We start from the raw sequence: 14,271 nt of genomic DNA, 5'->3' as shown, positions 1-14,271 counted from the left end.
GTGTATTATAGGTCATTAGAGAGCGCTCAAGAACTTGAGTGGGTTTGAGAGGAAGAAGGGTAATACAGAAAAAATAAACAGCAACTACAGAAGAAACGAAACAGGGGTGAAAGCAGAAAAAGACTTAAGTAGGAAGGAGGATTTTTACCAGTATTTGACTGATCTGTATTCATACCTATGGAGTGTTTGAGATGTGAAACACTGATTCTAGAAAAAGACGAATTGAAAAATTTGACTCATGGTAAAAAGAATGAAAACCTGCATTAAATCAATTGAGAGACTGCTGACACAAGAAGAGAAGCAGAAAAATAGGAAACCCTGACGTAAAAGATCGAGAATAGAAATAAAAATATAAACAATTGCTTAAGATTTTGAGTGTTTTACGATTGGCTAACACTCTTCCAATATGTCCTGAAAAATCCGAATCGAATAATTATATTCCTGTTAAGATTTTGGCACCCAATCCTATTACTTTCGACAGAGCTTCAGCCTCAGAAATACTTTTACATATTTTCTATCTCCGTTTATAATAATACTAATAAAAAAAAGGAAAAACACTAAAATCAGCAATAACCTTTTACAATAATAATGATCACTACACACACTAACTCACAACTTAGGGATACCAATTTAAAAACACAACGAAGGCGCTACTACTTACATATTCCTTAAACCAGTGGTTCAGTGTATCGCGAAATTTTAGAATTAAAATAGTAATAATAATAATAATAATAATAATAATAATAATAATGCATTTGATAATTAAATCAATTTATGGCAGATTGTACCAGTACACGAATCCAGTGGCACCAACAATCCCAGTACTACATAGAACCACTACATCAAAGAAACGTATAGACTTACAGTATAATAACTTATACGAAGGGGTGCTGGGAAGTCTTTAGCTTTGTTCCTTTCCCATTGTCCGACATCAATATATATATATATATATATCCTTTTTTTTTTTTTTTTTTTTTGATAGCTAGATGTTTCTATATGTTTGTGATCCAAAATCAAAGTACCGGTACTAATAGATCTATTTTTGTTGCAGGTAAGGAGTGAAAATGGAGAGTCAGCAAGTGAAGTTTAACGACGTTGAAACTAGAGCAGTCATCAAGTTCCTCTTCCTCCAGGGGAATTTTGCAGAAACCAATCATGATGAGATGCTACAAATAATGGAGTTCATGCCTTGTGCTATTCCACTGTTAAGAATTGCGTTGTCAAATTTAGAATATGGCAGTTTAGCACTAGTCTCCACCAAGGAAGACCTTTCAAAATGATTGTGCCCAGAACAATTGATTAAAGCTAATGAAATGATTCTCTCAGGTCGACGCATTTCCGCTAAAAAGATGGCAAAAGATCTAGGCATCTCCCGTAAACGCGTCAGTGTCATTATTTATCATCATCTTAACATGAGAAAATTTTCCGTCAAGTGGGTACCCAAATGTTTGCCTGCAGAACACAAGCATGAGAAAGTGCTTGCTTTCAGAGACATTTTGAGCAGGATGCCATTAATTTTGTTGCACGTTTGGTCACGCAGGATGAAACATGGATTTATTTGTATGATCCAGAGACAAACGGACAATCAAAAGAATGGCGTCACAGTGGTTCGTCGAGGCCAAAGAAGTTTCGTATGCGAAAATCCAGTCAAAAGTTTTTACTAGTGTTTTCTGGGATCAGAATGGGATAATCGTTGTTGATTATCTATAACAAGGTAACACCATGGATGGGCATACTGTGCATCATTACTAAAAAAACGCTATGGAAAGTTGTCCCGAAAAGTTGTTTGCCTTCAAGACAATGCATCCCCTTACAAGAGCAATATTGTAATGAACAAATTGGCTATATTATGGTTTGAAAGCTTGAATCACCCTATTCACCTGTCCGAGTAACATATGACTACACCCTATCCCCAATTTTCTTTTACATAAAGAAAAAAAAAAAAAAAATCACCTGAAGGGATGCAACATTTCTCAAGAGATTGCAGCTGCAAATGCATGGTTGACACCGAATCGATTTTTTTTTTTTTTTTTTTTTTTGCATTGAAAGAGAAGTATTTTGAATAAAGCCACTAACTAACTTTGATCTTGACTTGTTTTTATTAGGAAAACTAAAAACTTCTTCACAGCTCTCGTATTCTTATTAATAAAAAGTCAAACAAGTGTGTCGCGATATTGTCCTCATTCAGTAAAATATGTCGTCAATCAAAAGGGTTTAAACGATTTAAAATATTTCATTTCAATTCACTTGCATCCTTCTTCAATCTCTTCTTCTTCGCTAACCATAGATAAATTGCTTCAACTTATACTTATGTAGAAATCTGAAAGAGTAATAACTGAACCATTTAAAATTATACAGAATTGAGTATTTTAATGAGGGTGTTTATAATTAAATGGTAGGTCTTGTTGAGGGTGCCTTCGTTCAAATTTAACGTTGGTTGTTTTGTTCTAATGTAATACGACTCGAACAAGTATCTTTTTGCTGGTGATGAGATTTCTTAATTTTTTTTTTTACCTCCTTTGGGTTTTTTGGTTATGCCGAGATATTTTGATGAGCTAGAATACTAACTCCTGTTTGGGCACCACGTATGAAAGTTGTGGCGTTCGCCCGTGAAATGGAGGCAAAATGTAGAGCCATCTGACTTCCGGACGGGCCAAGCCTATATGGTAAACATTATACCTTTAACTGATTATTTTACAAGTTGTTGTCGTGGTTGGTCACACCATCTTCACCGGGCCCAGAACCTGCACCTAAGTACAACTACAATTGTATCGTAGTAGTAGAGCGGTTATCTGAATGAAACTAGGTTACTTTCCTCAAAACAATACGCATGAACTATCAAAACTCCAACCCATTCACGCCAGGAATCGGAGGTATTTACATGTGAAGCTATCCCTATGCTTACAGAGATAAGATTGTGAAGTAAGAAATTGCACAATCTTATCTCGGCGTGCACAGCATTAGAAATTAGATTTCTGTGCTTTCGGCATCTATGGCCATGTTAGCCCGTCAAGTATGAGGGATGACATCCCTCAGCGATCACACTATCCGAGGAAAGGGAAGAAAAAAGGATTGGGGAAGGAAGAAACTGGCCTGGGACCTGTAAGTTAGGTACCATACCGGCATTTGCCTGATTTGAATTAGGAAAACCCAGGAAAATTTCACTCAGGATGCCTGACCTGAAAAAACTTTCTCTTTTTCGACCGAGTACCCCTACCGGGAATCGAATTTGGAACCGCTCGCACGAAAGACGCGAGCGTTAGCGACTATGCTATGCGAGGACACTTGGCGTGCAAAGACTTAAATTACATACTTACTAGAGTGCGCAATTTAAAAATTTACTTATGTATATGTTTGTATTCATTGATAGAGATGCACACTAAATGTGATAAAACTTAGGCATCGGCACTTTATTTCTGTCTAACCATTTTGTGATATCAATGTTTTTGTCCTTAACCCCTGCACGCGAAACTGACGCGACGAATAAGCCACGATGCATGAACAATACGTAAAATTCCACAAATTCTAAAACTACTGTGTTTTTGTATGTTTAATAAGATTTTTAAATCCATTTTGTTCTTCATACAGTTTTGGAAATTGAATAGCTCTCATTGTACTAAAGAGTTACAAAGAACGATATAATACGTTAGCTTAGAACGACTTCTTCCACACGAAAGGTGTTAGGTTTCATCCAATTAATGGGTAGTCCGGGAACTTTCTTGTTGAACAATCCATAAGAAAATCAATCTCGTAAGATCTGGAAAATGAAATGGGAATTTTTCAGTTTAACATCCCACGTTTATCTCTTAGGCTACGGGAGACGGATAATTAAGGCTTGTGAATGGCGATATCAGTGCAATATAAATAGAATAAAAGCTAGGAGACTTTGCCATAATTCCAGGGTCAGGGCAATTTTGGCAGTTAAGAATTCAGAACAAATCATAATTTTCTCGGAGTTTTAGATTTTTCTTCATAATTCATGCAAATAATATAAAAGTAATATAGAATTATTGTGATATTTGTCAAAATTAAAACAAACTATATTATTTTGGTAACAGTTAAAGTTAAGATTTACGTTTACCTGCTAATCACCCAACTTTTAATTATAGTTAGGATTTATATTAACAAGACTTATATTAAAGTAAGCTTGGGGTCATGCTTATTTTTTATACTCTGAAGAATAATATTCTTGAATTTCCGTTTGAATTATTAGCAGAAACATAATTATACATTATTGGAAATGAAATATTTTCTTGATCACCTACGTTTACCTGACTTTGAAAGTGTTATTATTTTTTTAAAAAAATAATGCATTCATAAACTCTAAAAACAAACGGTTTCAGAAATCGCAACGTAATCGTAATGATGTCCCACGGCAGGCTAACTATCCGGGGAAGAAAGGAAGCGGCCTGGGACCTGTATGTTAGGTACTATCGCGGTATTTGCCTGGTATGAATGAGGAAAAGAAAAAAAAACCTTACTTAAGATGGCAGGGCGAAAAAAGTTGTCACACCTTTTCGACTGAGTAAATCCACCGGGAAACAACTTAGGACCGCTCGCATGTAACCTTTCAGTTCTACGTAACACGATTACGCTGTTTAAGTTAAACGAGACGTGGTGATAAGAATGAAGGAAGTGGACGGAAACGGAAGAATTCCGAGAAAACATGCACAATGCTAAGATGGAGCCAGGAACCCAAAATTGAAGATATTAGCAGAGTACTGGGCAATGGCGGCCCAAATGTAGCAATGAAGTGAGAACATGACACTGGTAAGATATGTTTTAGCGTCGTACTCTGAAAGAACACGTGAAATAAAATTAAAATGTAAGATATACAGAGCTATGTCTAGTTAAAGGGGCCCAGAAGTACGTAAAAGATTGTAGTCACGGAATTATACTTGATTTCTTTGTCATTTAAGAATGGAATCGTACTAGGCCTACGTTGTAGAAATGAGAAATATTTTGTACAGACTACACATACTTACCGGAAGCACACATAAAACAGAGAATACAAATATGTAAGTAGTTAGCCCTAATGTAACCTAACCAAGCTTATCTAAACTAAACCAACCTAACAGAAAGAAGCGAAATTTTATATTTTTTTCGAAAGTAAGTCTAGATCTTTTGACTATACATAGGCCGATATACAATATATGACAAATCAAGAAAATACTAAATGACTAGAACTACTCTATTTAAAGCTAGACTCATGTAAATAGTACTCAGTCCAAAGCCCTACCCAACTGTCCTAATTGTCTAACTTCACTTTCTCAAGTTCTTTTTGTCCGAAGCAAACTCCCTCATGCAAGAATCATAATAAAAGTATGTAACAGACTTTTTGATCATTTCGGACAATTGTTGAGGGGAAAAATGCAGAAAAGCATTACAATACACACTCCAGGTGTGCATTAAGTTTAATGAGTAGAGCCGCTTTACAAGATAGTAGAGTAGAGTAGAGTAGAGTAGGGTCGGGTTACGAAAGTTTGAATGTTTTGTTAAAATAATTTAGTACAATTTCTCGTTTCTGCGTACGGATACCAAGTGCAGCGGGCATTGTAAGGTTTACTTAACGATGAATATTCAGGATTGTTTTTGCCGTCCTAAAGTTAATGTACGCCGACGAATCCAACATTGCATCTACATAGTTATTTTGTATTGGTCGATATATTAACCTGTACGATATGGCCGATATATTAACAACCTGTACCATAGATTATATATAATAAACTCATTTTTTTTTTTATTCAAACTTAGTAGTGCCTCCCTGAAACCCAATGTAACCTGTGCTACTACCTATCATATACTTGACAAAAGCATTGGTACGGTGTATAGTAAATTCGACGGAAAACTAAATTTTAGTAATCCTACATTGTTACCGACATATTTTTAATCTGGATGAAATTCAGACTACCTTTTTCTTTTCTCAAAATAAACTTTCAATTGAACACAAAGAACAGATTATTAATTTATGAAGATATACTGCGTTCTATGATATGTTTGCGCTTTATGACTTTCATCTGTTTTAGTGTTTTGTTGTTAATTGTGCTACAGGGTTGGCAATTACATAACACATTTGTTTCAATTTGAGATATATCAATTGAAAAAATAAAAATTGATTCAAATTTGTTACTCCAATGCTTTTTTCGCGGCAGCCTTCGCAAAAATTGTGGAGCGTAATGTAACATCAAGCATTCATTAATCAATTATAACTGCATTAATATTATCGCAAAATAAAATCGTAGCTTTTGCGTTATTTGACGCAAAACGTTTTAGGGGCAGCCAGCAGTGACACAATTGATCCTCTGCGTATACAGATCGATCACAAAGTCTCGATACATCTAAGTACATGAAAAGTATAAAGTATATTGGAGAGTTTCAATTTCTCAGGCAAGAAGCAACCGCAATCCTTTACCTCCGTTAACTGCGAGCAATTTGCCAAGTATGGATTGCGTAACGCAGTGACGCGCCACAGGGATTAAGAATGTCATTATTACTTCAATAATGAAATACACCGAATGAATAGGTTTACTTATTAAATTGAGAGAATTCTCACTGTAAAAAAAAAAAAATGTTGATGTTGAAGTATTATTCGTGCAGATTAAGAATATGGGGGACACTAATCGAAGTACCGGTATCATATCATATTTCTTTGTATCAATAGCTTTAAAACGCATTCTGATCTTTATTTTCTTGCTGAATGTCTACTTACAGCATACAGATTTACAATACGATTACTAACTGATACGCTATGAAAACCATTACTTCAGTGCCTACTATTAATTTTAACTAGGTCCAAACACATAATACGATTTCTTAAGGGAAGTGTTGATGCCGGAGAAGCAATAGTAAGCAACCGTGTTCGATTTATGAAGGTATGTCTGAGATTTTCCCCTTTAGAAAAATCATCCTGCTTCTGATTTGGCAAATGTCGTCCCAAGAAGACATAAAGATTTCTCCTCTCTTACAGACTTACTCTTTGCTGAAAAATATATCTGAATAGGCTCTAAGAGTCCATTTTCTAAGTTTGGGTGACGCTTCTTCTGCCACATTTTCCTTTTCTTTTCCATACGTGAGGCTGTATTTGATCGCGCTAGCTACTCTCATAGAAAAATGTCGTTTCTAGAAGTGCAAACTACAGCTCACAGATGACGAGAAGAACCCTAGCAGAAGTAGTGTGACGTAGGTATGGGCTCGCTTACTTTTTGCACGGGGTTTCAATGACACCACGGAATAGCACACAGATAACTACCGGGAGTAGCAGATGACATCTAAGTATAGACCACACCTCAAAAACCGAAAATGGACTTGACCGAGTCGTTGACCTTTCCCCGCTGCCCCTGTTTTAGGGTTCTTCTCGTCATCTGTAAGCTGTAATCTTGCAAGAAAACAAAACCAAAGTGGTGTCTTGCTTTATGGTCTGTAGTAGATTTGGAAGGTGTTGTTTGTCAGCAAGGAAGAAGGGGAGGATTTGATGTTCAATCTTTCTGTTGAGACTTGGAGCACTAAAATTGATCATCAATAATGCGTTTGTACTTCCGTCGACAAGAAAACAAACAAATAATGTACTAGCAAAACCACAAATGGGTCAGAAAATTATCCCTCTTTCCCCGAGCATCACATCACAGAAGGAAGAAATGTTTGTTGCTCTGCTAGTCAGTGGTGCTATTCAGCCGGTTCACAGCTGTTCGCGAGAACCGATTGTTAAAATATTTCGAGTTCGTAGAACCGTTTGTTATACCCAGACAAAAACACACACACGCAAAATTTAGTCAAGAGTGAAAGAAAGAAGCCAAACAAGTTTGTGAAAACACCTCTTTATTTTCCCGCTCGCTTGCATTGTTCTGAAATCAAGCAGCTTTGAATTGTTTCAATTCAATGGGCAGACAGAAATTTGAATACGAATTCCAGAATACTGGGACTTGAGAGTGTAATGAATGTGATACGTATATAATGCTTATTACGTGTGCTAAGTTACCTATTTGTTTTTGTATGATTCCGATATACAATACAAAATATTGGTCTTTTCATCGTTACCTCAAAGGATTGCTGTCATTCCTCAAAGGATGGCCCATTCCTGGTGGGACACCATATCTATCTATATCTATATCTATATCTATCTATCTATCTATATATCTATATATCTATCTATCTATATATATACGAGGTGTATTCCAAAAATCCGTTTATGATTTAAAAAACAATGCTAGTGCGCATTGTCGTCGACGAGAATGATTCCGGACGACAGTTTCCCGCGGCGTCGATTTTGAATCGCACGTCGCACTTTGGTAAGCGTATCGCAGTACACGTCAGTGTAACTGTTCTCCCACGTTCCAAGAAATCAACCAACAGGACGCCCTTGTCGTCCCAAAAGAAGGTAGCCATCAGTTTGCGACTCGACTTGCTTGAACCTTTTTCGTTTGGGGGAACCTGAATGGCGCCACTGCATGGACTGTTGTTTGGATTCGGTGTTGATGTATGAGATCTACGTCTCGTCGCCCGTCACAATGTGGGAAAACAAATCTGTCGTCGATAGTGATCCAAAAACTGTCGGGAACTGCACATTCGTTGCTCTTTGTAATGGTCCATTAGCATTTTTGCACTCAACTTGTGATATCCAAGTGTTTCTGTGAAAATCCTGTAGATGGTGGTTCGTGCAATGTGAAAAAAAATCATAAGCCAGAGCACTGATCATCAATTCCTGATCAGAGGGCGCGGAGGCTCAGTGGTAGAGCGTTCACCTCCGGTGCTTGGGGTCCCTGGTTCAATCCCAGCTCGCGCCGTGTGGACTTTGTGGTGGACAAACACCGTGCTCGTGGGTTTTCTCGGGGTTCTCCCGTTTCATTCCACCATTTCACTCATCTCTCATCATCACCGCCTCCTTTAGCCTACCCGGCATAAGCGTGGGACGTAAAACTTAAAGATTTCATTTCATTTTTTTCAATTGCTGTTCACTTCGCAGTTTTTGGTTCACTTCCTCTACGAGGTCATCCGTCTGAATACTAGGCCTGCCACTCCGGTCTTCATCGTGCACGTTGGTGCCATCTTTTTGAAACTCGCGACACCATTTGCGAACCTTTCCTGCACTTACTACTGTAGGTTCATACACTACGCACAATTCCCGATGTATATCAGCAGCAGAAGTTCCTTTTGCAAACAAAAATCGTATCACACCGCGCACTTCACAACTTGCGGGAAGAACAATTCTCGCGGCCATTGCAATCTGCTTTCCACGACTGCCAAATTCCTACTGACTCAAGACAACCACTGAGTGGCTTTGGCAATAGTCTGTCATTGGCGTTGCGTGCTTGAAATTGTGTTCCAGCCTATCCTCATTTCACTATACCTCGACGGCCCTTACTTTTGAAATACGTCTCGTATATATATATATATATATATATATATATATATATATATATATATATATATATATATACACAGGGGTGCCCACAAAGGGGGCTATGACGCAAAGTGCGTCATTGAAATATTTGGGTGGTTAAAATATATATATAAATATCTTTGAGGGGGTGTAAAAATTAATCGAAAAGATTTTTTTTCATGGAAGAACACCTACGGATAGACAATTGAGAGGGGTGCGTCATGGACATGAGGGGGGGGTGGGCATCACTGATATATATATATATATATATATATATATGTGTGTGTGTGTGTGTGTGTGTGTGATAAATAGATAGATAGATAGATAGATAGATAGATAGATAGATAGATAGATAGATAGATAGATAGATAGATAGATAGATAGATAGATAGATAGATAGATAGATAGATAGAGAACCGGTTGTTAAAAAAATAGAATAGTACCACTGCTTGTAGTCAACTATATGTTTAAAAGTTGGGATCCCACAATTTGCACAACCAAAGGCAAGACTGAACATAAGTCTGCATTGTCATTTATTCTTTTTCTTCTTAGCTAATAAAGCAATGCAACTTGAAAATTTAATCTCAGTATAGCACTCGAACTCAGTATGACTACAATTGAATGGTCGTTGAGAAGAAATACAGGCAATGGGTGAAATTAAAAATATAAGAAGTGAAAGAATCAATTCAAGTCATTGTACACTTCGCGCTCGTGGAATCAATGTTATATTTGTTATTTCGTTTCCAGTTGTTTTCTTGACAGATCCGTTTGGTACAGTTTTATTGCTCGTTGAACATAGAAATACATATATGCTTTCCTCTGTCGGTCGTAGCTACAACACAGTCCGGAAGTAAACGTACCCCTAATTAGTGTTTTCTGACGGTTTCTATGTTTTACCCATATTTGTTTGGTAACATTGCTTGGCCTTGTATCTGGAAGAAAATGGTATCAAAGACAACACTGTTGTGATACAGCTGGATGGAGCACCAGCGCACTTCACGATTAACGTGCGCAGTTACCTGAATCAGACGTTTCCTGGCCGCTGGATTGGAAAAGGTTGTGCATCTTCACCAGATCTCTTTGCCTGGCCTCCAAGAAGGCCCGATCTGACGACATCAGACAATGCTCTCTGGGGTTTCAAAACAACAAGTAAGAAACATTCGATATCACACAATGCAGAAATTACGAGCAGTTGTGGAACACACCTTCACCCTCGTGACTCCGAAGTATCTCCGCAAAAAATCTGCGAGAACTTGCCGCAGAATTCAGCTGTGTTACAACATGGATGGTGATCATACCGATGTTTATGATTCTTAAGACTTAAAGGTAACTGTGTACAGATATTTTACCATAATTAACACTATACTGTTGAAACTAAAGGGGGATACGCTCACTTCCGAACCACCCTGTATACAGAGGATGGCGTCAAAATAATGACAATAACCACTTCGATTTTGATTTTCAAACAATCTAACAGTTATACAGATTCAGACTCGATATCAGCCACAGAGGTTTGAGGGATATGATTATTTTAGAGAGGCAAGTCATTTAAAATTACCTACTTACTGATTAACGTAGACCTACTGATTAACGTGGAATCCGAACCACATGAGCTGCCGACGGGAGTCGAACCCGCGTCTCCCACGCCAAAGGCGCGTACGCTAACCGCTTAGCCACGGAGGAGCTCTGGCTGTTACATTAAGGTAAGTTAATTATGTTAACTAATTATCGTTTGTAAGAGCATAGAAAGTTAAACATTCGGAGACCTATTCATAGACATTTTCAGACGTTATTAGCGGTCACTGGCGTAGTTTAAGAAGTGCGTGACTAATTTCGATTTTTTGACATAGTTGGTGGCTTTAAATTAAAAATAAGACATTTATTTGAGACTTCCCGAATATCCCGCTCAAGAGGGGGCGTTTCAATAATAGTAAAATTTCCCTTTATTTATTCACAAATTACCGAATGTGAGGATTCGCTTCAGTTAGAGATGTAAAATTCGGCATGTAAACTCATAATAAAAATAATGGAGCACAGGTTTCAGCGTCTTTGAAAATTTTCTCTTGAAGGGGAGATGGGGGATTTCTATAGTAGTGGGGTCCGGTGGCTCAGTGATAGAGTGTTCACCTCTGGTTCGATCCCAGCTTGCGTCAACTGGGCTTTGTGGTGCGAGAAGCACCGTGTGCGTGCGTTTTCTCGGGGTTCTCCCGTTTCCTCCCACTTTATTCATTCCACCATTTCATTCATTTATCATCATTATTATTATTTCCTTTAGTCTACCTGGTATATGCGTGCGACATAAAACTCAAGGATTTCATTTCATTGCTATAGGAGTGAAATTTCCCGTTATATATTTAGAAAGTGTTCAATATGAGAAAAAGGAAACATTTTTATAATTGTGACATTTAACGATAGAAGGTTTTGAGGAAAACCCCACAAGGAGGCAATGCAGCAAACGGAAGCAGAAACAGATGGGCTGATTATTTTGTAAGCGACATAGGTAGAGTTCCATGGCAACTCTAGAATAGCAACGACGTGCACAATATTATCAATTGTACGAGAAACCATGGGCGTCTCTGGCGGGAAGGACGAGGGGGACGCGTCCCCCTCCAATATTTTGGAGTACAAAATATTCAATATTTTATTCTAATTTAATTAATTTACTAACGACAACAACATATGAGTAATAATTATTTTATTTATTTGCAATATAATAGGTAACAGAGTTCCTGATATACCTCAGGGGGTCCGTGAAGGTAAGCAGAAAGGTAACACATGGAATCAAAGATAATAAACAGGTTGGGCTAGGTAGTACCATTTAAATCAGTTTCTTTGATGTCCCCCCCCCCCAAATTTTACATGCCAGAGACGCCAGTGCGAGAAACTAAAATATTTCTGTTACATCTCGAGCATGCTTTTTATTTTTTAATCACATGAGTACCCTGATGTTCAACAATATTCGTGTTAACTCTATTTTTTTTTTTAATTTAGTACATTAACAAATAAAGACATTTGTCAGCCGAAAAACGATGTTTTTTCTTTCTTTTTTGTTATGCTATTATGTTGATTGTGTTTTGGACTTCAGCGTCCCTTTTGAGCACAGAGGCTATATAATACGTGACCTCGACCTAAAGTATAATGCAACGTACGTTATAAACAGTCGGTTCATTCCGGAGTGAGTGACAAGAAATCTCTATCAAAGAAACTGCATTTACAATAAAGGCTTGTTCTCCAAGCGTATTTGTTGTCTATTGTTATCAAAAAAAAGTATTGATAGCCTCGCTGGTGGAAAGGGATGATAACCGAAAATCAAATGTAAATACTACATGAATATTAGCTTTTTACATTGGAAAATAATAATAATACATACCAATGCTGTTTTTTTCTTCTGTTTTTTCATTAAATTTCACACATAAGGTTACACACACCTTATTCCATGCATCCCGTTTTTCATTTCTATCTCTATACATTTCGCACTTTAAATTTCATAACTCGTGATATTTTTGTATTTCGTTAATGAATAGTTCTTCGCTTTCCATGAGCTCCTCCGTGGCTAAGCGGTTAGCGTACGCGTCTTTGACGTGGGAGACCCGGGTTCGATTCCCGGCGAGAGCTCATGTGGTTCGTATTCCACGTTAATCAGTAGGTCCACGTCTCATATAGCCTCGCTGCTGAAAGGGACGCTAAACTAAAATCAACTCAACTCTTCGCTTTCCATTTCTGCGGGCGCGGGAAAGTCTGCACGTGTGGCTTGGCTCATTGCCAGCAATGGTTTTCCGACCCGCTACACCTGTGTGGACTCGCTGCGAGCCAGCAATCCCCGCAACTCAATTTTTGCCCGCTGCGGGTCCGCAGCAGAGTCGTGCAGAGTCGTGTGGTAGGAATGATAAGAACCAATGTATTTCCGGCACGCGCGGGTACGCAACAGAGTTTTCTGTTGCGGGCCCGCAACAGACTTTTCTGCACGTCTGAACCGAGACTAACTTCAATTTTCAGGTTTCCTACAATAATCCTTTCTACTTTGTAGACCCTATACTTATTGTTTCCTATGTTTGGATATATTTGAGTGACTTCTTAAGTCTCTTATAAGTTACTTGCTATCATACAGTGTTTCTTTAGTTTATTATTATTATTATTATTATTATTATTATTATTATTATTATTATTATTATTATTATTATTATTATTATTATTATTATTATTATTATTATTAAAACTTAAGGATTATTTTTGAGATTTTAAGGCACAATAGTGCAGAGCAAGGCGCTTGAATAATCCTCCATCTCCAGTTCTTGATTGGCTACAGTGGTTACAAGAATCCGGAAGTAATTCTCGTTACTAGTTGCTCATGCGAACGGAGTTTCTCCAGGATTAATTATTTCAAGTCCAAACTAAGATCGACTATGCTTCAACAGAGACTAAACTCCATAATGTTGCTTTCTGTTGAAAAGTCGATTTCAGCGAGCATAGATATTAAATATATCATTGGAGAATTTAAAGCCATGGTTTCATTCAACACAAGAATGTTCTTATAAAAGCTCTTGTAATTGATGCCATTGCAATAAAAAGTACCCTTATACACTTAAAAATTCTGATATTTCTTTGATAAATACATAATTCACATACACGTATATTTGTGTATGAACTTTCTTTAAAAATATGTACATAAAAGTTTTTATTGCGTACCATGTTAATATTTTTTATTATGTCTTATCCCTTCCCAGCCTGCACCCACATTACCAAAATCCTGGCGCCGCCTATGGTCTGTAGTACAATTTACGTACAGCCGTCAGAATGGAGAAGCAACGAACTCCACTGTAGTCATTTTATGCTCCCAGTACGAAACAACAGGAAAGGAGACTGAAAAATACTACGGCAAATGAAGACAGGAGCGT

The 14,271-nt window shown here is 37.5% G+C and overlaps 1 protein-coding gene across 4 annotated transcripts in view; it reads right to left on the bottom strand.

Annotated features, from left to right (window-relative positions):
• The window catches only part of LOC145666663 (uncharacterized), a 43,908-nt gene extending 37,872 nt beyond the window's left edge, over nucleotides 1-6,036 (bottom strand). For 3 of the 4 annotated variants that reach the window (XM_081734129.1, XM_081734130.1, XM_081734132.1), the window contains exon 1: nucleotides 5,673-6,025. In XM_081734129.1, the coding sequence (XP_081590255.1) occupies nucleotides 5,673-5,710 (38 nt within the window). In that variant the 5' untranslated portion in view covers nucleotides 5,711-6,025. Of the gene's footprint in view, nucleotides 1-5,672 lie in introns of all 4 variants that reach the window. The other variant, XM_081734131.1, reaches the window with a different exon arrangement.
• Nucleotides 6,037-14,271: the final 8,235 nt, after the last annotated feature.

The sequence above is a fragment of the Thermobia domestica genome, chromosome 12 (assembly GCF_964235325.1).
Source record: "Thermobia domestica chromosome 12, izTheDome1.hap1.1, whole genome shotgun sequence".
Lineage (NCBI taxonomy): Eukaryota > Metazoa > Arthropoda > Insecta > Zygentoma > Lepismatidae > Thermobia > Thermobia domestica.
Note: the sequence above shows the minus strand (reverse complement) of the source record. Positions and strands in the feature narration are given on the sequence as shown.